The sequence below is a fragment of the Dipodomys merriami genome, unplaced genomic scaffold, assembly GCF_024711535.1.
Source record: "Dipodomys merriami isolate MVZ:Mamm:240054 unplaced genomic scaffold, mDipMer1.0.p SCAF_867, whole genome shotgun sequence".
Taxonomy (NCBI): domain Eukaryota; kingdom Metazoa; phylum Chordata; class Mammalia; order Rodentia; family Heteromyidae; genus Dipodomys; species Dipodomys merriami.
This window is the reverse complement of record NW_027206476.1, coordinates 242,306-269,687: the sequence shown is the minus strand read 5'-3', so window position 1 is coordinate 269,687 and position 27,382 is coordinate 242,306. Positions and strand designations below refer to the sequence as shown.

At 41.0% G+C, this 27,382-nt stretch overlaps 1 protein-coding gene across 19 annotated transcripts in view; it reads left to right on the top strand.

The window, feature by feature from the left end:
- The window catches only part of LOC138820357 (protein FAM114A2-like), a 185,184-nt gene that overhangs the window by 93,102 nt on the left and 64,700 nt on the right, over window positions 1–27,382 (top strand). For 8 of the 19 annotated variants that reach the window (XM_070012022.1, XM_070012023.1, XM_070012016.1 and 5 more), the window contains 7 exons: window positions 3,607–3,763; window positions 12,407–12,602; window positions 13,905–13,997; window positions 22,315–22,451; window positions 22,968–23,118; window positions 24,883–25,004; window positions 26,512–26,550. Coding sequence is in view for 4 of the 19 variants with exons in the window: in XM_070011997.1 (XP_069868098.1) it covers window positions 12,407–12,520 (114 nt within the window). In the remaining 15 variants the exon portion in view is untranslated. The other 11 variants (XM_070012024.1, XM_070012017.1, XM_070011997.1 and 8 more) reach the window with 4 other exon arrangements.

Below are 27,382 nucleotides of genomic sequence, written 5' to 3'. Positions count from 1 at the left end.
TCACAGACAGTATTGGCTCCTTGGTTAAACCCCAGAGAAAAAGCTGCCTTGCTCGGGATGCTGCAAGATAGACTGGCCAAGTGAATATCCTGTGTTGAAACAGGGAGAGGCAAGTCAGTAAGGTGAGGGCTATGCAATGCTCTGAAGGAAATGGGCATAAGTGAGAGTACCTGTCCTAAAGGGGTTTGGGGTATTAGTCTTTCCCCACACCACCATCCTAGAATTGTCCCTCAGCTTTTTGTTTAAGGTTAGCACTCTGCTACTTGAGTCACAGCTCCACTTCTGGCATTTTTGTTGCTTTATTGGAGAAAAGGAGCCTCATTGACTTTTCTGCCTAGGCTGGCTTCACAGCATGGTCCTCAGATCTCAGCATCCTGATTAGGATTACAAGCATGCGCCATGGGCACCCATCTATAATGCTGTTCTTAATGGCAGTGGCAGTCAGACAGGGCCTTCATCCATGTCTTATATAGTCTCATCCTAATAGGTATTGTCCTCAGGTTAGAGTGTAGGGGACTGACTGGAAATCTCAGGCCTGGCCAGAGTGACAATTGAGTGAGTTACATTTCTTGAATTTGGATGCAGGCCACCTGCTTTGCTTCTTGGGTTTCTGCTTTCGAGTGCTCTGCTGGACTATACCTGGGGTCTCTGGTGAGACACCTGGGTGAATGTGGGCACTTTTCAGAATGGCTTAGAAGCAGCTCTTGGTGGCTTTGCAGCTTGGCTTTCATTTCTGGCATGACACTGCATTGGGAAGGCTCTGGATCCAGAGTCAGGCTTAGCTTTGGGCTTAATATCTGCCACATGCTAGCTCTTTCTTCCATTCCAGATGAGTCACTGTCCATCTTAGGCTGCCCTGTCCTGTCTCCTCCTCATATACCTGTCTCTGACTTGGGGCCAGGGATCTGATGAAGAAATTCTCTTCAGACAAATAGAGATTCCCTGGAAGGAAATTGATCATGTACAGCTGGTTTCTCCACTGGCAGTTGTTCAATTTTATTTCCCTTTCATTTTTCTTCCTCTTCTCAGGGATCACTGCCTATAAGAACTTGATAGCAACTAGACTTAGATGGTTAAATGTAAATTGGAGCTGGCTTCTGAAACTCCAGGTGAGTTTCTTCAGGCCTGGGAGATTTTTCAGAGCCCTACGCACCTAATGCATTTTAGCCTTTATTTTTATTTTTCACCTATATTTTTCTTCTTGTATTACTTCTAGATGCCTTTTATTTTCCCTTAGGACTCAAGCATAATTTTCGTTGCTTTTAGGTGTAATTATAGAAGGCCCAACTCATTTCAGTGAGAGGAAGATTTATTATTTCACATAATAATAACCACGGTGGGGCTGGGGGTTTAGCCCAGGGGAAGGGTGCCCGCCTGGTGCGTGTGCAAGGCCCTGGGTTCGGTCCTCAGCCCTGGAAAAAAAAAATAATAATAACCATAGCACAAGGGAGATGGTAGAATTCATTAATTCAGTGGCTCAGTACTGTCTTCTTTTTTTGTCTTTTGTTTTGTCAGCCATGGGGACTGAACTCTGGGCCTGGGCTTTTTCCCTGAGCAACTCGGCTCAAGGCTAGCACTCTACCACTTTAGCCACAGGGCCACTTCTGATTTTCTGGTGGTTTATTGGAGATAAGAGTTTCACAGGTTTTCCTGCCTGGGCTGGCTTTGAACTATGATTCTCAGATCTCAGCTTCCTGAGTAGCTAGGATTACCGGCCTGAGCCACTGGCACCGAGCCTGTCTTCTTATATTTATATTCCTACCATCTTTTGAATTGACCATACTGAGTATATTCTCCACAGGCTAAAGTTCATCATCCCAAGTTGGCTGTTGCAGCACCAGACATCCCATGTAAACACAGAAACCAACAGAATGGATGATGAGACAAAATTGGGATTTGTTTGCAAAGAGGACTGAGAAGTGACCACTGAGGTGGTATCAATCCTTGATGAGAAACATGTACCTTTTCTCTTTTGCTTGACAGGTTAAGAACAAATATCTTGTCATTGCATAATGAGATTACATACTGTTCCCTCAACTATTATTTCCTCATTTTATTTCCTTCTGCTCTCTACACTAGAAGGCCAAACAAGACCACTAGCTATTGTCAGAACTACGTACACCTCATTTGTACCTCCTTGTTCTAGGCAGGCTGAGCCTGTGCCTGAACTACACCCTGCCCATGTGGCCTGCCCTGCAGCTGTAGCATAAGACAAAAACGGCTAGAGTCAACAGTACAAGCAGAGCTTGTTCCCTCCCAAGTATGTATTTTGAAAACAATCTTTTTATTTTTATTGCACGATAAAACAGAAAATATAGCTGGTGCTGTTGGGTCATGCTTGTAATCCTAACTCATCAGCAGGCTGAGATTTTAGGATTAAGATTCAAAGCTAGCTTGGGCGGGAAAGTCTGTGAGTCTCTTCTCTCCAACAAACCATCAAAAAGCCTGAAGTAAAGCAGTGGCTCAAGTGGTAGAGTGCCAGCCTTGAGCGAAACAGGTAAGAGCCAGTGCCCAGGTCTTGAGTTCAGGCCTCAGAACTGGCACTCCCACTCAGGATCCATCCAGGATCCTGCTTTCCCTTGATCTGTCAGCCCTCCTCTGCCTCCTCCAGTCTGTGACATTTCCACTGTCCTTTCTTTAGTATGAGCTTGACACTTTTGAAAAGGGCAGCTACTGATCCTGTGGGAAGCCTCCCAGTGTGACTTGGGTGGGTGTTTTTTTTTTTACTTTGGCTGGTCCTGGGGCTTGAACTCAGGGCCTGGGTGCTCTCCTTGAGCTAGATCTAGGCTATCACTCTACCACTTGGAGCTACAGCACCCACTTCTAGTTTTCTGGTGTTCACTGGAGATATGAATGTCACAGACTTTTCTCTCTGGGCTGGCTTTGGACCAACATCATCAGATCTGAGCCTCCTTATTGGCTAGAATTCCATGGGTGAGCCACTGGAACCCAGCTAGGCATATCTTGGTTTATTTGTTTGTTTATGCCTAATTTTATAACTGAATGAGAAAGCTCAGTTATGTCATATCAATTTCTGATGTCTCATTGCCTGGGTGTATCTTTGGCCATCTACTTAAGGTGATCCTTGTCAGTATTTTTCAGGATGAGGCCACTGTTTCTTACATGGTAATTGGCAAATAATCTGAGTCTATAGTTCAATTGCAAAGAGATTTTCTTCAAAGGGTATCTCTGTGCAGGTTCAGCTTAGGAAACAGATGGTTTGAGATGGACATGGGCCAGGTTGGTATTCCAGCAAGATCTTCTGCCTCATCTCTAAATGGCCCAGCTTGTGAAGTGCCTGTGCTTCATCCTCAAGTTCTGTTTGAGAACCTAGCCTGATGTTAGAGATTTGCCTATAAGCTTTTCTGCAAGATAGTTTCCTTCCAAACTGACATTCACAAAGTGAGTTAGGTTTAATATAAGCAACACAAAATGGAACTGGTATCAAGCAGCATTTATTTAGTGTCTCTGTGTATCTGCTACTATGTTAAATCTAAGGAAGGTGAAAGTCGTAGTCTCTGTCCATGAATCCAGCACCTTTTCTTCAAAGTATGATCCTTTGAGCTCCTGTTCTGACACAATTGTTTAACTACATTGGTTTTACAGTTCTCTTTAAATAGCTTTTCACCTGTGACACTCATCTTCAGTGAAACACCAAAAAGAATCTGGAAGTGGAGCTGTGGTTCAAGTGGCTAGGCCCTAGGCTAGAACAAAAAAGCTCAAGAGCAATGCCCAGGCCCTGGGTTCAAGCCCCAGAAATGAGGTAAGAGGAAATTAGCAGCTACTAGATAAAACAGAAGGTTAAGAGGCCAGAGCTAGAGTGGCTCAAGCCTACGATTATAACTACCTAAGGAAATTGAGTCTGAGGATCCAGATTTGAAGCCAATCCAGGCAGACAAATCGAAGACTTATCTCTAAATAACCAGCCTGGGTTCAATTTCATTACCGGACAGAAACAAAAACAAAAAAGTAAACAAAATTTCTGGGGAAGGTTTATTTAGAATGATGGCTCTACTGAAACCACTGAAGCAGTAGAAAACATAGATTCTCTTTTTTTCTCTCCTCTTTTCCTTGTTCTTTTTTTCTTCTTTCTCTCTGCTCTCTTTCTCTCCTAGCACATGCTAGGCAAGACATCTAACCACTGTGTTTGATACCCAGCCACATGTTTGGATTTTTACATAATCCAATTCTCTCCAGGTGCCGGTGGCTCACGCCTGTAATCCTAGCTACTCAAGAAGCTGAGATCCAAGAATCAGGGTTCAAAGCCAGCCCTGGCAGGAAAACCTGTGAAAGTGAAACTCTTATCTCCAATAAACCACCAGAAAACCGCAAGTGGCGCTGTAGCTCAAATGGTAGAGTGCTAGCCTTGAGCTGATTTGCTCAGGGACAATGCCCAGGCCCAGAGTTCAAGCCCCAAGACTGCCAAAAAAAAAAAAAAAATCCAATCTCTTTACCTCCGAAAAGTTCCATTTTCCTTATATTTATAAACTTATACCTTTCTAGCTCCACAACTCCAGACTTCACACATTTACACTACTGAAGGATAAATAATGAGATGCATCTTTTTTAATGAGGGAAGGGGGGCTCATCTTAAAAACCACAAATCAAAGCATCTTACTCGTCTGCTTAGAAACCTACTGCCTTTTCCCATTAAGTTCCATATTAAGAGTTAAAACTATCCTGAGCTGGGCATAGGTGGCTAATGCCTGTAATCCTAGCTACTCAGGAGTCTAATGTTTTGGGATCATAGTTCGAGATGAGCTTGGGCTAGAAAATCTGAGATTCATCTCCAATTAACCACACACACACACACACACACACACACACACACACACACACACACACACAGAGAGAGAGAGAGAGAGAGAGAGAGAGAGAGAGAGAGAGAGAGAGAGAGAGAGAGAGAGAGAGAGAGAGAGAGAGAGAGAGAGAGAGAGAGAGAGAGAGAGAGAGAACAACAACTTTATCCCATCTCATAAGCTGGACTAGCCATGGTGTTCAAGTCCCAGGCCTCCTCTTATTTATCTTTTTGCAAACCTCCTCCCCCTCATTTTTTTGTGCCAGTCCTAGGGCTTAAACTCAGTGTCTGGGCACTGTCCCTGTGCTTCTTTTACTCAAGGTTAGTGCTCTACCATTTGAGCCACAGCATCACTTCTGGCTTTTTCTGTGTATGTGGTACTGAGGGATCAAACCCAGGGCTTCATGCATGCCAGGCAAGCACTCTACCACTAAGCCACATTACAATCCCCTTGACCCGTTTTTTTGCAGCATTTTTTTCTTTTTCTTTTCTTGGATTACTAAAATTTGTTAAGGCCTTTGCATTTGCTAGTTAGTCCTCCCTCACCTTCTCCTGCCCAATTCATATAACTAAACGTCCTTGCAAACACTTTGCTACTGGCCTGGACAGCCCTGTTCTGCCCATTTGGGCCTTGCCAAGTCAGTGGCTTGGGTAATCCCTGACCTTGGGATAGTTGGGAGGGTACTTAGCGCTCAGTACCTGTTGGAGGGTCAGATCTTCAAAAACACAAATGCAGATGGACACCCCCAGTCTCCTTTTCCCAGCTGACATCACTCCAGTGACTATGGTCAGCCAAACTTTAAACCACCCGGTTGGTGCCCAAACTCAATGAACCAGAGCCCAGCCACTTCAGAACAAAGAAGAACCCAGACCCAGAAGTATACCTGGCCAGACCCACCCCAAAGGGGGAAGTATTTCCCAGGCATTGGGAGCACACTTTGTAGGCATCTGCAGTGGCTATGTGCTGGCTGGATGCAAGGTACTTTCTAAGTTGAGGTCGGCAGGAGCAAGGTGCTGGTAAGCCTTGATTGCTGAGAAGGGTAAAGGAGGGAAAAGGCAGCCTGATGGTAGGAATGAGAGACACAAAGCATATGCATTTTGGTTCCTTAAAAATATGAATCCCTTTGGCTTATTTTTTTTAATTTACTGGCAATTCATCATAAAATACCCAGAAAACTTAGGAAACCATTAAATAATGCAAATTTACTTTCACCTACCTGTTATTTATTTATGTTTGCTGAGAGATGATGAATTTATTGAGAGTAGAGTATCTACATTCCTTCTACTAATAATATTAACAGTATAAACAATATAAACTCTTTGTCTTCCATCCTAACACATTCCAGATGATCTTTTATTTTCTTTTTTGGTCGGTTCTGGGGCCTGAACTCTGGGCTTGGGTGCTGTCCCTCAAGTCTTCAGCGTAGGGCTAGCACTCTACCACTTGAACCACAGTGCCACTTCCGGCTTTTTCTACTTACGTGGTACTGAGGAATTGAACCCAGGGCCTCATGCATGCAAGGCAAGTACTGTACCACTGAGCCACCTTGCCAGCCCCTCTAAATGATTTTTACTCATGTAGATTCAAATTTAGATGGTGATGACCAAAGTATAGAGATTACCATTGTTTCCTGTTTCAGAGTATGTCCTAATCTCATATGAAGTTAAATGAATTACATTTCTACAATGATATATTTTGTATGTATTACATATAATGCATGCATTACACATAGTATACAACACACACACACACACACACACACACACACACACACACACACACACACACACACACACACACACACACACACGTATACATACAGCTTAACTCCAAGGTATCTTAAAGTTGCCTTCTGATTTCATGCCTCGTGATTCTTTTTCTCCCCGGTATTTTAATGGCTCCAGGCAACTAGTATCATGTATACCTTTTAGCTTTCTCATGGATTGTTTTTATACGTTTGAACACTCTTTCTGGCATTTTCACCTGTCAGTCTGATGTACGTCTCATGGCAGGCATTTGCAGATAACTATGGGGCTAATCAGGTTAACATAAATTAGTGAATTGAATTCGAGTGCCAATTTTGAGGTGCAGGAGCATTGCCTAAAAGGACCAGTAGCTATTTGGCATGAAGTAGTTATTAAACAGTGACTATAGAGCCTTTGTTGCTAGATCTTTCAGTTTTCAAGGGAAATTGGACACTTGCACTTTTGTATGAAGACTGGTTTTTAAACATGGAACTCATTTAAAAGTTTAGGCACTATATAGATAAATTAAAAACATCTCTAGGCTAGATTTGACACTCCAAGCTCTAGATATGTGTTTGGTTCTTTGTGTATGAATCATGTCTCCTGATTCAAATGGGTGTTTTCCTTTCTGTTAGCATTTTTGGTATGTATCTTAATTATAGTAGTGTGCTGGTCTTTCTGCCTTAGTTGTTAATATGTTTATAAAATCTGTTTGAAACACATATTGGCTCTTTCCTACATGTAGTCCATCTCTCTATAAAATAGGTTTATACATACCTGTGTGTATGGGTGAAGGAGGGTGAAAGAGAAAGAGAGAGAGCACAAGAGAAGAGGGTGAAGGAAAGGGGAGGAAATACATTTATTCTCTCATGCTATTTGATTCTCCTCTTCTTCTGGAAGGAATTAGATTGGGTAATTGAATTGCTGCTTAAAAGTTGATCTGAGGTGCAGGGAATGTGGTTTAGTGATAGTGCTTGCCTACAATGCATGAAACCCATTGTTCAGTTCCTCAATACCACATACACAGAAAAATCCAGAAGTGAGGCTGTCTCTCAAGGGTTAAAGTGCGAGCCTTGAGCAAAAAAAGCTCCAGGACAGTGCCTAGGCCTTGAGTTCCAGTTCCAGGACTAGCAAAAATAAATGTTAAACTAGGAATTCAATGGATATAGCCAAATGGTGGAGCTCTTCCCTGGTATGTGTGGGGTCCTAAGTTCTATCGCTAGCACTGTAAAAAAAAAAAAGTAAATATAAAATATAAGTCAATCGTCATCTCTTTTGTCACATCAAATGTTCCAATACTAACAGAATTTTGGTATATTTATGATGAATATTTTAAATAATAGCAAAAGGCCCAGAATAGTGTTTTATATTTATAATCCTAGACACTCCAGAGAAGGAGATAGGAGGATTAAGGTTTAAGAGCAGACCAAACAAAAAGTTAGTGTTTCAGAGATAGCAAGCATGGTAGTGTATGCCTGTAATCTCAGGTACTTGAGAGGCAGAGGTAAGAAATTCATGGTCTGAGGCTTGCCTAGACAAATTGAGAAACCCTATCTAAAAAACAAAAGCAAAAGGATTAGGGACATCTTTTATTCCTTAGGGCCACCACTACAAATAGGAAACAAAGCCCTAAAAAACTGTTCTGACAGAAATGTTTTTGGATAGATTAAATCTCTGGAAGAGTTTTAGTAGGAAGTGATTACTAAAGATTTTAAAGGATAGTCAGTAAAAGGGGAAATAGCTAATGAACCTCCTCACAATGAAAAACTTGCTCAGGGAAAGACTCTAGGAAGACAGGAAAAAGATAAACTATAAACTAGCGTGAAATATTTGCAAGCCATAAAGTAGAGGAATTAAATCTCCAATAAACAGTGTTCTCAAGTCTCTGTAGTACATAATTGTAGAGAGCTGCGAGAGGCCGCACCTGGAAGATGGTGCCGGCTTCCGCCCTCCGCCTTCCCGATGGCGAGTGCTCTCTGTGTAAACAACTCCTGATATGGCTAAGGCAAAGAATCTGGCTTGCTTCTCGCAGCTCTCTACAGTTCCCCCTTTTTTGTTTAAAGAACACAGATGAGAACAGAGGTCTGATCCCTGTTGTGCAATTGCAAGGACTGCATACAAGCCTTCTCCCAGAGGGCACCTTCTCTAGGGATGACTCAGCCTGTCCATTGATTCGTTTTTCACAAGGACGGGAAAAGGCGAATCGAACCCGTGTGCAATCAAACATGCTCTCCTCGAGGGCAAAACTCATGCCTCTCGACTGCAGTACTTTGGCTTTGCAATCTGTGTTCATTGTTTTAGGGTGGCAAGCCACGCTTAGGGGGACTGACCTGCTCCAATGACTGTAAAGGCTTGGATAATCATGGCTGCACTGCGACGCTGAGAACCTCTAGTTTGGCAAATGCACCACAGACATACCAAGGAGGCTAACACCAGAAGGCCTATCAGGGCTCCCAAACCCGCCCCCTCCTTGAGATGAATCATAGCAGCGGAGATCCATGAAGATAACCCCTCCGCCAATCCAGCATCCACTCGGGTCGAGTTCACCATGACGATGGCAACCCTGAGCTGTTCCATCAGGCTGTCGAACTCCCCAGTTCAATTACCTAAAAGATAACTAAACAACTGTTTAGACAAATTTGCAGCATTTTTTGAATAGGTTTTTTTCCTGGGCCTGAACTCTGGGTCTGGGCGCTGTCCCTCAGCTCTTCAGCTCAAGGCCAGCGCTCTACCACTTGAGTCACAGCGTCACTTCCGGCTTTTTTCATTTTGCTTATGTGGTACTGAGGAATTGAACCCAGGGCCTCAGGCATGCAAAGCAAGCACTCTACCACTGAGCCACCTTCCCAGCCCCCATTCTTCTGGGTTAATTGCACCACAGCAGCAGCTAATCCAGCATTAATTAGTGGTCCGCCCAGCTCTCTGCAAACTCTCATCCATGCTTCTAGTCCCCTATTCTTATATGGGGTTATGGCGGCTCTGCATTCCTTAGTGCACTGCTCGTAAACAAGCTGTTTAATTAATGGCATGGCTGCATCTGGGTCACCAAAAATTCTGCCAGCAGCCTCGACCATAAGGGCAACAAAGTCCGAAAACGGCTCCGTAGAGCCCTGCAGGATTTTGGTGAGATTGCCACTCACCTCGCCTTTATTTGGTAAGGCCTTCCATGCCTTTATGCCAATTTTATTGATTTGTTCATAAACTTGAACCGGGTAGCCTATCTGCTGATTGGCGAATCTCCCCTGTCCAAGCAGCATATCTCTGTCCCAAGCTGGGTTTCCCCCAGCCTGATTGGCCACAGCCTCTTCACTAGCAAATTCAATCAAAAAGGCCTTCCAATCTAAATACTGACCTGGGCTCAAACAAGCTCGTGCGAGCCCACTCCAATCACTGGGTGTCATGCAGTGTCTGTTTAGGGCCTCTACCTGGGCTACAGTAAAGGAGGCTGTGATTCCATATGTCCGCACAGACTCAGCTAAAGATTTTATCACCTTAAAATCTAAGGGTTCATAATACCGCTGTCCCTGTGGATCCTGAAATATTGGACAGGCTAGATGTAACTCGGTTCTGACCGCTTTCCACATGCCTGGGCTGAAAGAACAGCCGGGGCTGCCACTTCCAGGGTCCTCCCCATAGAGCGGAGGGGCCGAAGGTGTGGGGCGGGGCATGGAGGGCGTGCATTCGTCTTTATCTGGGTCCTCTCTCTCCTTCCCTTTCCTCCTCTTTCTTATCTTTGTTTTTTCTATTTGTTCTATGAGTGATTGTAGTTCCTCTGAGTCTGTAGACTCAGAGGTCTCTAGTTCGGCAAAATCAGGGTATGACCCCCCCCTGCTCTCCTCCTTTTCGCTGTCTGCCCTTTCTGATCTTTCTTCCTGCAGCATTTCTAAGGCGGCCTGACCATTCTCTACCGCCTCACTGCAACGCTGGTCCTCGAGACAGCCTCTTATCAGTTTCCATATTGGTCTCACTCCACTCTTAAGCGTTCCTTGTTCAGAGGCAAAATCTAGGTCCCTCCCTAGTTTCTCCCAAGAGGCCACCGTGAGGCTTCCAGAGACAGCGAACCATGGGGCAACGGTGTCACATTCATTCAAAAATCTCTCTAAAGTACTCTTTTTTATTTTTAACTTTTTTGAGTGCAGTAGCTCATTGAGAGCCAAAAAAATTGGGTGCGAAAAAGAAGCGCCCATGTTTTAAACATTTAAAGCTGGTAAACAAACTTTTACTTTCACTTTTGGCTACTCTATTGACTAGCCCCGGGTTCTCACTCTCTCTTTATCTACCGAGAAGAGCAAAAATCCCCCCACTCTTGTGGTGGATTCCCCTTTTACCTGGGAACTTACTCCCCGCTCTTGTGGCGGATTCCCCTTTTACCTGGGAACTTACTCCCCGCTCTTGTGGCGGATTCCCCTTTTACCTGGGAACTTACTCCCCGCTCTTGTGGCGGATTCCCCTTTTACCTGGGGACTTACCCCCGCTTTTATCGCGGATTCCCCTTTTACCTGGGGACTTACCGGTGCACCACCCTGACCGCAGAGAGTTCTGAGTCCTCATTGGGGTTATGGCTGATTCCCCGTACGGGCCACCACGTGTCGCTACCGCCTCGACCAGCAAGGAGACTCGAAACCGGACTCTTCTCTCTGCCGTGTATTCAGGACCTTTTTTTAATCTTGTGACCCCAACCCCGGGGAGAATTCCCCACAGCCTTAAGTACCCGCTGGGTAGCCAACCCTGATACGCCACGTGGGAACCGCCAATAGGTTCAGGTGCGCGGAAGCAAGCCAGATTCTTTGCCTTAGCCATGTCAGGAGTTGTTTACCACGAGAGCACTCGCCATCGGGAAGGCGGAGGGCGGAAGCCGGCACCATCTTCCAGGTGCGGCTTCTCGCAGCTCTCTACACATAATGATAAAAACCAAACCAGAATGATTGGATAATGACCAAAAGATACAAATAAATGTTTCACTCTCAGCAAATAAGCATATAAAAGGATGCGTTGGTCCCAACCATTAGAGGAATGCAATTTAAAATGCTCAGTGAGGTACCACTACATACCTATCTGAATGGTTCAATCAAAATAGTGACAACACAAGGTTGATCAGAATTCAGGGGAACTTGATTATTCATACATTGCCACTTGGAAAATGAAGTGATAGTTTACATGGGAAAAGAATAGAACAATACCTTGTTTTGGGACAGTCCTGTGGATTGAGCTCAGTGCCATGGCACTATCCTTGAGCTTTTTTGCTCAAGGCTAGCGCTCTACCACTTGACCCACAGTGCCAGTTTCCGTGCATGTGGTACTGAGGAATCAAACCCAGGGCTTCATGCATGCTAGGCAAGCTTTCTACTGCTAAGGCACATGTCCAGCCTAACAGTAACATTTAAAACTAAACTGAGTAGCTCAAGAGAAAGCTTAGGTTCCCATAAACACCTATACATAAGGTTTCTGAATCGTCTTATTTCTGTGATAGTCCCAAAGTACATTTATACCAAGGACTATTCAGAAACAATAAAAAAAAGTCTTAATACAATAAAAGTGGGTCTGGAGGGACTTAAATGCTGTGTAAAAAATTCTTAACAAGTGGCATGCTATGTAATTTCATCTATACTTCTTGAAGTGAAAAAGGTTCAGTTGAAATCTGTTGAAATCTGAAGATTGGTGGATTCTGCCACAATGAATTATGCTTCAATTATGGAAGCTGTTACTAGGAGAACCTGGGGGAAGATCTGTGGGATCTTGTCTGTATTAATTTACTAATGTTCCTGCCTGTGACTCTGTGAAAGTGTAAAAAGATTTACACAAATAATGTATACTAAAAAGGCTGACCTCAATCACTTTTTTCCCTTGGGCTTTCTGATAAAGATGATCCTTGAGTCTCCAGTGATAACTGAAGATGGAAACTGGGAGTCAGTGGAGAATTCTGAGTCTGTGAAGAGTAATGAATCTGTTGACCAACATGCCAATCAAGAAAGTTAATGGAAGCTGTAGTGCCCAATTGAAAAGACCAGATGTTGGGTCTTCCAGGGACCCTGAGACTTCAGAAGTTCTCCCTTTTCAGGTATTACAGACAGCCACTGACTAGAATCTCTATTTTTTTTTTTTTGTGGGTCATGGGGCTTTGAGCTCTGGGCTTGGGCGCTGTCCCTGTGCTCTTCAGCTTAAGGTGAGCACTCTACCACTTGAACCACAGCACCACTTCCGGTTTTTCTAATGGTTTATTGGAGATAAGAGTCTCATGGACTTTCCTGCCTGGGCTGGCTTTGAACTGTGATCTTCAGATCTCAGATACTCAGCCTCCTGAGTAGCTAGGAAAACAGGTGTGAGCCTCTGGTGCCCAGCTAGAATCTCTATAAAATATTGGGATTTAAAAATATTGGGGTTAACCTGGTACCCCTGGCTCAGACCTGTAATCCTAGCTCCTGAGGATGCTTAGGTCCAGATGAAATGCAGATTCAATTTCCAACTAAATTCCAGCAAAATGCTACACTAGAGGTATGGCTCAAGTGGTAGAATGCCAGTCATGAGCAAGCAAACCAAACGTGTGAGGCCCTGGTACAAGGAAAAAGAAGTTGGGGTTAACAGACTCAAGCTCAATGCTAATTTAGGATTGAAGTTCTTTACTTGTTTTTACAACCATAAATAATAGTTTTTCAGTTCTATAAATGCCATCAGCAGTGATTACCTTTGCTGCATGGTGCCTACATGATGAAAACATGCAAGTGTCTGTCAGTCAAGCAGTGCATTAAGCAAATATTATTTGGTTCCCCATACTTTGGCTAATAATTAGATAACTTACGTATATTATACTTTTTCATACTTTCTTGTGTCTTCCCTCCCCCGCTCATTTACTAGGACAGTAGGAAACTTTCCAAAGATATATCCCAGGCCAGCTGGGGATATTGGGGAAGCTGGGGCAACTCCTTGCTCTCCTCAGGCTCAGCTACAGTAGCCACTGTGTGTAAGATCATCAGTCATTTCATTACTGTGTGTGTTTATATTGTTACAAGGGACTTTGTTAATAAATCTCCTTCTACATTTGTTCAAGGGATTTAATTGTTTGAAGACAAGTGATCATGAGATAGATGATAGACATCGCAAGTAGAATTGGTAGCATTTTCTTATTAGAATGAAGTCTAGGAATTGCTATAAATGCCTGTTCTTTAGTGATGATGTATCAGAGTTTTTGTATAAAAAATATTATACTAAGGAGATATTTCCAAGGACTAATAACCCTAATTGTTAAAAATAAACTGTCTTATAGCTATCATGATTTTAGATGAATGGACTTTGATATTACATTTTTGAAATTTATTTTGTTTAGTTTGGTAATAAAGAGCAACCCATTATGATTTTTCTCTAGGACAAGATACTTCAAATATCATTGAAAAGGCAGAGACTTCCCTTGGGATCCCTAGTCCCAGTGAGATTTCCGCCGAAGTCAAACATGCTGGAGGTCTGTATATGGAAACATTAAGTCCTAGGATACTTTGGATTCAGTAGCTAGCTTGTGCATTTTTGATACTAAGGACATGGGGATATTCTACAGGTGTGGTGTGTTGTCTTGTGAATCCAGCTGCCAGTTAGAGATCTGTGTCTTATAACTGCTCATATCCCTCTACTCTGCATCTGAACTAATTTCAAGGACTGCTACATATTAAAATTATCTTGTTATATATGTTGAATATAAGAATTGCTTAGCACTTTGCTTGGCAACCAAGGCTAGGTGAATTTAAATCTGTCACGACCAAAAAGTATTTTTGTTCATTTAGGGCTATTTTTTGCTTTTTGTTTTTTGGTTGTTTGATTGTTTTTCTGCCTTTTGTTTTCTGATAACTGGGCATTGAACCCAGGATGTTGCACTAGCTAAGCAAGTGTTTTGCCATTGAGCTGAGGTACATTCTAGCCTTTTTTCTATTTTTTTTTTTTTTTTTTTTGCATTTTCTTGATCTACTGAGGGGCGTCTGAGTTGGTTCCATATCTTAGCTATGGTAAATAATGCTGCAGTAAACATAGTTGTGCTGGTAGCTTTAGGATGGTCTTGTTTGTGATCATTTGAGTATATGCCCAAAAGTAGGATTGCTGGGTCATAGGGGAGCTCTATGTAGTCTTTTGAGGAACCTCTATACTACTTTCCAAAGTGGTTGAACAAGTTTACACTCCCACTAACAATGCAGTAGGGTTCTGCACATATCCCCTCCAGCACCTGTTGTTATTAGAGTTCTTTATTCTAGCCATTCTAACTGGGGTGAGGTAGTATCTCAATGTTGTTTTGATTTGCCTTTTTTTTCATGACTACGGGGGTTGAGCATTTCTTCATGTGTCTATTGGCCATTCTTATTTCCTGTTCAGAGAAGTTTCTCTTTAAGTCTTTAGCCCACTTATTTATTGGGCAGTTGTTTCTTTGAGGATTTGTTGTTGGAGGATTTGATTTTTTGAGTTCCAGGTATGTTTTAGATATGAGACCCTTATCTGTTGTATGGCTAGTGAAGTACTTCTCCCAGTCAGTGGGCTTTCTATTGATCTTGCTAACTATGTCCTTTGCCATGCAAGAAGCTCTGCAATTTCATGCAATCCTATTTGTCCAATCTTTCTTTGCTTTGTTGTGTTTCTGGGTCTCTTTTAAGAAAAATTTGGCCTGTGCCAAGGTTTATTCTTGAAAGTTTGTAATGATCAAAAGGAAACCTGCACTTCTAATCCATATGGAAAAGTTTTGAAGACCAGTCTGTTTTCTTCATCTCTCATAGCCCTTATTGTTTCTCATTTAATACTCTTTACTCATCTCTATCATTTTTTCTCTAGAAGCAGATTTATTCTACCTGTCTTTCTCCATCTTCAGAGTTATATTTTGTCTTGGCATACACCTATCAGATACTAATAGGTTCCACTATCACTACTTGTGAATACCTAAGAGAGAACTGGATTGACCTACTTTCAGGTCCATAGTGCATGGGTCAGTAGAATGGAGAGATAACTTCATCGGACATGGCAAATTACTCCATATATGAGGCACTGTTCTTAATGATGCTTGCATAAGTGAGGCTACTTTGTCTGTGACTAACACACTATGTGTTTAAAAATGAGTTTATTTTTCTCCCTGAAGAACTCTACAAATAGAGTATTGCATGTTATTTTGGTGAATGTAGGGTCCTGGTATCTTCACTTTTATTTGTTGGGTTCTTTATAATTTTGTAATTGTTGTCAGATCATGCTGTGAGTGCAGGTATGGTATTCTCAAACAGATAAGCTCAAATTCAGGAGTTACAGAGACAGGAAGTTTCATTTCTCCTCATGCTCCCAGCAGCTTGAATGGTTTAATGTCTAACTCTGATGCTTTGAGATGTTGGAAGATTAAAGTGTTGGCATTTTCAGAAATTTTTATCAGGAATTGCTTTTAGTGGGCAAGGAAAACAGGAGTTAGAAGTATGTTTGGATAGTAAACAGCAGTGATTTTATAAGACTTGAAGGATATTTGTCATTCAGAGCCAGCCATGTTTTAGAAGGGGAATAAAAATTATGGAGAACCCTGGGAAGAGTGGCTAGTATTAATGTCTTAAAAAGTTAGAGAGTTAATGGATCATGAATATGAAAATCTAAGGAAAGGTGATAGGGAGAATACACCTTTTTTATACCTTTGAAGACTAGCATGGAGAACAGAATTTAGGTTGTGTTTACTTGTGTCTCATGAGTAGAGAACTCCCACTACTCAGTGGAAGTTTTATGGACTTAGATTTTAGTTGAATATTAAGTGTACCAGAATAGAATGGGTGGCTTTTTCATCCTAACGTCTTTCTCATCTTCTAAAATTTCTAAGCATTAATTTCACTGTGAAGGAAAGTATACTGGCGATGGGTTTTTTTTAGAAGTTTGAGATAAAACATACCAATGAAATCACTTGGTCATCTTTTTTGCAATTTTGTCATGTTCCTTTAAGGATGTTGTCTTCTGCTTTCTCTCTGTGTGTGTGTGTGTGTGTGTGTGTGTGTGTGTGTGTGTGTGTGTGTGTGTGTGTATGTGTGTGTGTGTGTGTGTGTGTGTGTGTGTGTGTGTGTGTGTGTGTGTGTGTGTGTTCCTGGAGCTTGAAGTCAGGGCCTGGGTGCTGTTCCTGACCTTTTTGCTCAAGGCTGAGTAGCTAGGATTATGGTTGTCAGCTACCGGTGCCCGGCCTCTTTCTTTTTTAATGTGTATGTTCTGGCACTGGAGCTTGAATTCCGTCTTCACAGTCTACCTTGTCTCCCTCCTCCACAGCTGGCACTTGAACCCTGCCTCTGGTTTTTGCGGGATAAATAAATGGAGATGAAAGTCTCACAGACTCTTCTGCCCTGGTGGCTTTCCATTGTGATCTTTAGATCTCAGCCCAGAGTAGCTAGGACCATAGGCATGAGTCAACAGTCACCCTGTCCTGCTTTCCCAATTCAGATTGATACTTAAAAACTTTTTAACTGTTATTAAAAGATACTGGTTACAGTTATAGAAGTTGGGTAAATAATACATTTCTTTTTTATCAGTCATGGACATGAACTCTGGGCCTGGGCGCTGCCTCTCACCTCTAGAGCTCAAGGCTAGTTAATGCTCTACTACTTGAGCCACAATGCCACTTCTAGTTTTCTGATGGTTTATTGGAGATAAGAGTCTCACAGACTGGCATTGAAGCACAATCCTCGGATCTCAGCTTCCTGAATAGCTAGGATTACAGGTGTGAGCCACTGGTGCCTTGCTATGAGTACATTTCTTTTTGGACAGTGTCACCATTTCCTTCTCTGTTAGGCTTGTTTAGAGGGAGTCTAGTGTGGCCTTCAATCTTTTTTTAATTTTTTATTTTTTTATTGTGATTGATTACATAATTTCCCAAATTTCACAGTATTGTGGGATAGTGATGCTGTTAAAGTCACAAACACATTCTAACTTTCCTGGAGCAAATTGTCTATTATGGTCTATAACATTTATGAGTTCTATGACCTTTGTGATACAGTTATTTCTTCCACATTGGGTGGTATGTACATTTCTTTTGTTTTGCATAGCATCAGCTGTTCCCTCTTTCCCATTTGTTCCCTCCCTCACATAGCTGTCATTAAGTTGCTTAGTTCATTTTGGTCAATGTCCTGTGCAGATGATGGGTCCTGCTGTTGTATGTTTTCCCCTGATTCCCTCTAGTTCTGTGTCATCTTCCTGGTTCCCCTCTGGTGTACACATATATACCATACATGTGATCAGCAGCATGGAGTTATTTAGTAGTGGTTTGACCAGATGAGTGGAAGTTCTTTGTTTCTTAAGTCTTGTTAATTTTGTCGTATCACCTAACATTTTGGATTTAACATCCACTTATCAGGGAGACCATATACCATTTGTCTCTTTGCTTTAGGCTTACCTCACTCAACATGCTTTCTTCTAGCTCCATCCATTTCCCTGCAAATGTCATTATTTTGTCATTTCTAATGGCTACATAATATTCCATTGTGTATAGATACCACAATTTTTGGATCCATTCATCTGTGGTGGGACATCTGAGTTGTTTCCATATCCTAGCTATTGTGAACAGTGCTGCAATAAACTGGAGGTGCATCTGTCTTGTATACTGGTTCCTGTTGTTCTGGATAGATGCCTAGAAGTGGTATGACTGTGTCATAATGGAGGTCAATATTTAGCTTTCTGAGGACCCTCCAGATTGCTTTCCAAAGTGGTTGCATAAGTGTACATTCCCACTAGCAGTGTAATAGGGTTCCTCTTTCTCCGCATCGCCTCTAGCATTTGTCATTGCCTGACTTGTGGATGTGGGACATTCTGACTGGGGTAAGGTGGTATCTCAGGGTTGTCATTATTTGCATTTCCTTCACCACCAGGGATGGTGAACATTCCCTCATGTGTTTCTTTGCCATTTTTTTTTTTTGGGTCCGGTTGTGGGGCCTGAACTCAGGGCCTGGGCGCTGTCCCTCAGCTCTTCAGCTCAGGGCTGGCGCTCTACCACTTGAGCCACAGTGCCACTCCCGGCTTTTTTCTTCTTGCTTATATGGTGCTGAGGAATTGAACCCAGGGCCTCAGGCTTGCTAGGCAAGCGCTCTACCACTAAGCCACCTTCCCAGCCCTTCTTTGCCATTTTTATCTCTTCATCTGAGAAGTCTCTCTTTAGTTCACTTGCCCATTTAGTAATTGGTTTCTTAGGTTTGGGAGGGATTAGTTTCTTTTTGTTAATTTATTTTTTATTGTGAAAATACTGTACAGAGGGGTTACAATTACATGGGCAAGATAATGAGTACATTTCTTATCAAGCATTGTAGCCTTCTCCTTTGTTTCCCCTTCCCATCCCTTTCCATCCTCCCTCTGGCCCCCTCACCTAATCCTCCCCGCCACCCCCAAAGTTGTAAAGTTCATTTTTACATAACAAGTTGTACTTCTCATTGTTGCAATGGGCCCACCTGTATCCTCATTTAAACGACTTGTTTTTCCCCTTCCCCTGGGATTAGTTTCTTGAGTTCCCTGTATATACTGGATATTAACCCCTTGTTTGATATCTTGCTGTTAAATATTTTTCCCAATTAGTTGGTTGTCTTTTTAGCTTGGTTGCGATAGCTTTAGCTGTGCAGAAGCTTTTTATTTTAAGGTAGTTCCATTTGTCGAGTCACTCTCCCAATTTGTTGTGACTCTGGGACTCTGTTCAGGAAGTTTCTTCCTGTGCCTATAAGTTCAAGTGTCTCTCCTACTCTGTCCTGCAGTAGTTTCAGAGATTCAGGTTTAATGTTAAGATCTTTAATCCATTTTGAGTTGATGTTGGTGCATGGTGGTAGGCTGGGGTCCACTTTTAGTCTTCTGCATGTGGCCGCCCACTTTTCCCAACACCAGTGGTTGAAGAAGCTTTGTTTCTTCCATTGTATGTCTTTTAGCCTTCAATCTTAAGGACTAGTTTATCTTTACTGCTGCGCCCTGATTCCTCTGAATTCACTCTTATTCCTCAGGTTTTCAGTGAAATCTGTTCACTTTGGTTGTTTAAAAAACCAGATGTTTCAGCATAGCTTGAGCTATGGGGATTGTGTTGCTTACTACTTATGCTAGTTCTTCTCCCAACTGTGTGATGTTACCTAGTGTTTGAACAGTGTATTACTCAGATACATACAAATCAACACATCTGTAGATTCTTGGAACATTTTACTTATATAGCTGCATCCTCTGAAGTTTTTTGACTTTAAAGTAGTAGCTGCTTCAGCCTTCCTTGATGCCAGACTTTATCCCTGACTTACATTGCCTGTGAGTGTTCTGTTGTCTGTAGGTTCTCCTCTGTGTGTTGGGGTTTGGAACTTTTCTCTAGGCAGAAAGCCCAGCTGTGGCGTTGACTTTGTTTCTCTTTTCTCCTGGACCAAAGTGTTTTTTTTTTTTTTTTTTGTCTTTTGTGTAGTATCTAAAAATAGTTCTTTCTTCTATTTTGTCTGGTTTTCTAGTTGCTGTATAGGAAGGCAAGTGTAGAACTTGAAAGCAAAAGTTCTCTCCATAATAGAGTGTTTGATATAATATAGTTAAATTACTTGGTGTACTAGTTGATCTAGTATAAGATTTTTAAAGGCAAACAGAACTAATTATTCTTGAAACATACTCATCTTTGTAATGTATATTGATTCCCATACTAAGAATCAGCATAGTCTTTTAGGACAAAGTTGAGCTATAATTTTCATACAGTAAAACTTTTTTCTGCAATATGACTTTGTGTTGAGAAATAATGGTTATGTTTATACTGTATAATGACAGTATATTGTGATGCACAGATACAGAATATTTTCTGTATTTGTATGGCTCACTGAGATATAAGAATATTTTCATTATCTGAGGGAGTTCCTTCATGCCAGTTTGTAGCCACACCTTTCTGTCTGTTCACAGCATTTGCCAACCATTGATCTGTTTCTGACTATAGTTTCCCCTTGTTTAGAAAAATGTTTACTATGTGCAGATCAATATTTTTTTTTCTTTTGCCAGTCCTGGGGCTTGAACTCAGGACTTGAGTGTTGTCCCTGACCCTTTCTGTCCTTAAGGCTAGCAGCACTATTTCCTAATTTTTTTGAGAAGTAATTCGGAAATAAGAATCTCATGGACTTTCCTGCCTGGGTGGCTTCGAATGTGATCTTCAGCTCTCAGTCTTCAGAGTAGCTGAGAAGCTAATATTGCAGGCAGAAGTAAGCGGACCACCATTGCCTGGCTATTTTAACCTTTCTTTTTTTCTTTTGGCAATATGAAGTACCACTTGAGCCACATCCTTAGTCCTTTCTTCTGCATGCCTCTATCTATCTACTTATCTATGTGCCTGTCTATCTATCTATCTATCTATCTATCTATCTATCTATCTATCTATCTATCTATCTATCTATCTATCTATCTATCTATCTATCTATCTATCTATCTATCTATCTAGAGGGAGTAGTTATTTATTTTGATCTATGTTCTCAGAGATGTCAGTTCAAAATGTCAGGGAGGGCATGGCAAAGCAGAATCAATCATACCATGGCAACTAGAAAGCAGAAATAGATAGTTTGTTTTTGGATCTGATCATCGGTTTTGCTTGTGCTGGCTTTGGACTACAATTCTGCCTCTACTTTGTAAGGAGCTGTGATTACAGGCATACACTGTGTGTTTGGATTCTCTTTTTATTCTTTTCACTGTGTAGCCTGAGCATCCATGAATGGATATGAATGTAGCTTAGGCTCGCCTCAGACTCACAATACTCATACCTTAGTATCTGGAGTATTGGCATTATAGGCATGCACTACAATATTTAGTTATACTTTAGCTTTATGCTTTATATTTTTTCTTAATTTTCATACTGAACATTAAAACAGTGAATTTTCATAATGTGAACTTGTTCAGAATCTTTAAGAGATAGTATGCCCCTTCTAGGAAGATAACTATAGTCCTGACATTTATCTTAGAACAATTTTGTTTGCTTTTATACTTTACATACTTATAGTACATTTTGTATCTAGCTTCTTCCACAACATTTTTGTATCATTTGACCATGTTGTATTTTGGATGTGGTATTCCATTTTGTCACTATGTCATATTTTATTGATCCCACAGTTGTTAAGCAGTAAAATAGTTTCCATGTTATAGCTATCACAAATACTGCTGCTCTGAATATTTTTGTTTATGTCTTTTTTTGGCCAATACTGGGGCTTGAACTCAGGGCCCAGGCACTGTCCCTGAGCTTCTTTTGCTCAAGGCTATCACTCTACCACTTGAGTCACAGTGCTATTTCCTGATGTACTGAGGAATTGTTCTCAGGGAGTCATGCATGCTAGGCAAGCACTGTACCATGAAGCTGTCTTCTGATGAACCACTGTACATATATGTAGCATAGTAGATACTGGCCAGCAGTTTTCCAAAGAGGAGAATCTACTATGTTTCCACATGCAGTGTGTAATTATTTCCCTTGCTGTTCCACATTCTTCCCAGTACTTAGTATTGTAAGTCACTCTTAAAGAATTGAAACATAAATGGTTGGGCACTGGTGGTTCATGCTTGTAAACCTAACTGTTTAGGAAGTTGAGATCTGGGGTTGTGGTTCAAAGACAGCCCAAGCAGGAAAATCTGCAAGACTCTTCTCTCTAATGAACCAGCAAACAAAGCAGGAAGTGGAGCTGTTGCACAAGTGGTAGAGTACTATCCTTGAGGAAAAAAGCTCATAGACATCACCTAGGCCCTGAGTTTTAAGTCCCTGGACTGCCACAAACCCCCCCACAATACATGCAAATGTATTTTCCCAGTATTGTAGTAATGACATTGATGTTGCTTTCTAGGGAAAGGACAATATTAGCGGGAGTTTAGATGCCTTAGAATTCATTGGGAAGAAGACAATGGATGTAATAGCAGAACGGAGTCCTGTATTTAAAATGACTATAAGAGTTTGATGAACCGGAATTCTGCACTGTCTCAGGTACTGTTACCTTTACTGGTTTAATTGCTGTTTTCTGTTGTTTGTGGCTTTTTTTTTTAATTTGAATTTTTCCCTTTGTTACCTTGGGACTCCGTTAGTGTGTTTTCTTGTAAAGAATTATCAATGCATTATAAAATTAAGGCATTTTTTATGGGCTGGATTTTTTTTATGGGTTTGTCTAATGCTTAGACAAACAGCCAGCTCTTTTCTTTCTGCAGTTGCCTCTGTCAGTGCAGTACAAAATCCTGAGTGCTATCAAGATTACTTATTAGGTTACTGTTGAAACCACTTTTGGAAATGCATTTGGCTCCTTAGGTGTTGCTGTCTAGCATCAAATTTTGTTTAGCTTCTTTTTTTTTTTTCTATGCAGCTCCTGATCCTTAGTGAATTTGATTTGCTGTCCAAAAATGAAGGGTAGTGCTTTATACTGGAACTTAGCTTTGCTTCTCTCCACTCTTAAAAACTTTCCCTTGAGCTCTTATTATTTGCTGTATCTATGCTTCCATCTCTTTTTAGGTTTTAAAGAGGCCAAGGAAAAAGAAGAGCTAAGGACCTCCAATGATGTAGCCATGAAACAGACAAGAAAACTCATTGTGAGCTACCCTTTGATGAACTTCAAGAACATCTAGAAGTTCTGGCGATGCTTTCCCAAGAAAGTGAAATAAAGGTAATTCCAATCCCAAACTCCCAGCTGAAAAGAGTCTTCAAAGAAAAAACGTTGCATGGTTTCTTTTCACTTTGTATATTTGGACTATGAAATGTGTCTCTGAAGGAGATGTGGGTCGCTCGAAATATTATAATAGAAGAAAAATATCCCCTACTGTTTAATTGTTAGAAATAGTGAATAAGTCAAATGTTATTTCTCTTAAAATTATAGAAAAAGAACAGGGCTGGGAAGGTGGCTCAGTGGTAGAGCACTTGCCTTGCATGCCTGAGGCCCTGGGTTCGATTCCTCAGCACCACATAAGCAAAAAGAAAAAGAACAGAGGTCTTAGTATCAGATATCCTTTTCTTTCACCTTAGTCTTTAATTTTCTGTTTTTTCTCCAGTGTCATGGGTTTTTAGCTGTCAAAAAGCCTGTTGTAGCTGCTAATTTGTATATAATTTCCTGTTAGTTCATCTCCTCTGATAATCTAAGCCAATCTTTCTTCTTCTTGTTCTTCTTGTTCTTCTTGTTCTTGTTCTTGTTCTTCTTCTTGTTCTTCTTGTTCTTCTTGTTCTTATTCTTGTTCTTGTTCTTCTTCTTCTTCCTCTTGTTGTTGTTGTTGCTGTCGTTGCTGTTGTTGTTGTTGTTGTTGTTCTTCTTCTTCTTCTTCTTCTTCTTCTTCTTCTTCTTCTCCTTCTTCTTCTTCTTCTCCTTCTTCTCCTTCTTCTCCTTCTTCTCCTTCTTCTCCTTCTTCTCCTTCTTCTCCTTCTTCTCCTTCTTCTTCTTCTTCTTTCTTCTTCTTCTCCTTCTTCTCCTCCTTCTCCTTCTCCTCCTCCTTCTCCTTCTCCTCCTGCTCCTCCTCCTCCTCCTCCTCCTCCTCCTCCTCCTCCTCCTCCTCCTCCTTCTTCTTCTTCTTTTCTTCTTCTATGTTGGTCTTGGAGCTTATACTCTGGGCCTGGGTCCTGTGCCTCAGCTCTTCAGCCCAAGGCAGGCACTTACCACTTGAGCCACAGCAACACTTTCAGTATTTTTTCTGGTGGTTTATTGGAGATAAGTGTTTCATGACTTTTTCTGCCTGGGCTTCGAAGTCATGCTTAAGCACTGATAATTTTCATTTATCTTTTGGCCTATATTAATTTTGGAAATTCAAATTCTATCTATTTTTCTATAATATCTACCCTTTAGTGTTACAGTTATTAAAAAAATTAGTTCTGGCTCTAATCCTAGCTCAGGGGGCTGAGATCTGAGGTTAATTGAAAGCCAGACCAGACAGGTCATTTTCGATAAATAACTCAGAAAGCTGGAAGTAGTCCTGTAGCTCCAAGTGTATATGGCTATCCTTCAGAACAAAGAGCCTCAGGGATAGCTCCCAGCTCAAGCTCCAGGATCTGCAAAAAAAAAAAAAAAAAAAAAAAAAATTAGAACTGGGTACTTCAATCGTAGCTATTTAGGAGAATGAAATCTGATGATTATGGTGGGAAGCCAGCTCAGATAAGAGTGTCTGTGAGACTTTTATCTCCAATTAACCACCAAAAAGCTGGAAGTTGTGCTGTGGTTCAAATAATGGAGTGCTAGACTTGAGCACAAAAGCTAAGCCCCCAGGCCTTGAGTTCAAGCCCTAGGACCAACACAAACACACACACACACACACACACACACACACACACACACACACACACACACACACACACACAGAGAGCTGTGCTGGCATGAGCTCTTCAGTCTTTTCTCCTTATGAGAATTTTTTCATTAATATTTACACAATATTTTATTATTTTCATTCAGGTGAAATCTTTCCTTAATTCTCTGAGTGTAGAAGAATTAGAGGCTCTCATATTTGAATCAGAACAACTCAGAAGCATTTTCCCTAGCAGAATTTTATGAGGAAGAGGAAGGAGAGAAAAAAGGTAATATGAAAATTCAGAATCGGAGTGGGAAGATGCAATGTATTTATTATTACTAGAGTATTTATTATTACTAGGGTATTTATTATTATTATTAATATTAATATTGTTACTAGATTATTTATTATTACTAGAGTAATTTGTGTGTTTGTGTGTGTGCACGCACAACGCCTGTGCTGGTCCTGGGGCTTGAACTCAAGGTCTGCTTGCTGTCCCTGACCTTCTTTGCTTAAAGTTAGACCTTTAAGGACTTGAGCCACAACCCTACTTCCAGCTTATTTTTTGTGATTAGAGATAGGAGTCTCATGGAGTTTTCTTCCTAGGCTGGCTTCCAACTGTGATCCCGAGATCTCAGCTGCCTGAGTAGCAGTCTGACAAGGATAGCCACTGGTACCCTGCATCTCTCTCTTTTTTGCAGTGAGAATTTTCATGTAGAATTCTTTTTGCAACTTTCCCCCATCTAGGTGTTCAGACACGTCAGCCTCTTGCTTATGTCTTCTTTTTTTTTTCCCTGTCAGACTCCTCTTAGCATCCCTCATACTGATATTGTTCATACCCCCCTGCCAGTGATTACAGTTAAAGATTGCTCTTTTCAGAGTTTGTCCTCAGTTTGGCTAATGTTTCTTTATATCTCTGGATACTTCATCTGTGCCTCGTGACTTGTGGGATCCTTAATCCCATCTTGAATTGAGGCAGAAAAGGTGGTAGTACCTAAAACATGAGTGACAATCTTCCCCCTCCCTGCCTCCACAATTTAAAGCCTGTATCTCTTAGAAAATATGCATGTTGAAGCTGCTCATTTTTTATAGTAATTAGGTAATGTGGCAGTTAGTATAAAATGTAATTTCTGGACAAATGAATCTTAAGGGTTGTTTTATTTTAACATTTAATTAGATATATTTCTAAGACATATTCTCTGCTAATTGGCTATTTTAAGAAAGTGGAATCCAATGAATTCAGTTTTGTCTTTTTTTTTTTTTAAGCTGGTCCTAGGACTTGAACTCAGGGCTTGGATGTTGCCCTAAACTTTTTTGCTCATGGGTAGTGCTCTACCACTTGAACCACTGTACCACTTCTGGCTTCTTCTGAGTAGTTCATTGGAGATAAGAGTCTCACAGACTTTTCTGCCTGGGCTGGCTTTGAACCATGATCCTTAGATCTTAATTTCCTGAGTAGCTAGGATTACAAGCATGAGCCACCAGTGCCTAGCCCATTTGTAGTGTTTAAATGAACTATTTACTTTGCCATGGAATGACATTTTCACTCTGAAGTATACAAGTGGTCATAGAGACTAGAATTTTATTTGGTGAACATTTCTTAAAAGTGAATGAAATGAGCCTTTACGACGAGAAAAGCAACGATGTATGAGTCATTATACACATTCAAACTAAGTTTCAATTTTGTAGAATGTATTTATTGCTCTGTTGAGCTTTGTAGCTTCCCAGTGCTGTTTACAGACTATGCTGATGAAATCTGTGTTGTTAATAACAGCTATATTCATTGATTTCAGGACAGTTGGTCAGCATTTGGAAGATTTGTGTGACTCAGTGTGAGTATTTTCCCATTATTTAATGTGTGATGTTAGCAAATCATGTACAGGCAAAAGAAAAGAAAAGACTAACTGATTTTTAATTTAATACATCCAAGCAGAAAATCTTATGGTATAGCTTCAGGCTCATTGCTATATATCTCATTACAACTAAATTTTAAGAGATGACCACTAGTTGAGTTTTAGTGTAATATTAAGGAGTATGCCAGCATTAGCTTTATTGATAATCTGAGAAGGCAACTAAAATACTTCTTCCTTTTCTAACTAAGTGACTTTGTAAGGTAGATTTTCTGCATATACTTGAAACAACATAACCCAACAGACAGTATAAAAGCAGATGAGAGAATACAGGTGTCTTTCATTAGGCTAAAGGATGAAGAGATTTATTAAAGATGTAAAACAATGGGACTATTTTGCTGAAATTTTACCTTTTTTGGAAAATACAGTTTTTTTTCAATAAGTGTATATTAATAAGTAGTGTTTCTTTTCTTTCTTTTTTTTTCTTTTTGGTGAGTTGTGTGGAGTAAACTTTGGGATTGGGTGCTGACCCTCAGCTCTTTAGCTCAGTGCTAGTATCCTACCACTTGAGCCACAGCACCACTTACAACTTTTTCTGCTTATGTGGTGCTCAGTAATTGAACTCAAGGCCTCATGCATACAAGACACTCTACCACTGAGCCACCTTCCCATCCCCAGTGTTTTTTGTTCTTAAGTTTACAAAACTACCATAAACACTTGAGTTCTAAATTTTCTTTTGTTTGGGTTGTGAAACTAGGACTCAATACCTGATGCTTTGCTCATTAGCTGAGTTCTACTTTTTAACATATCTGTC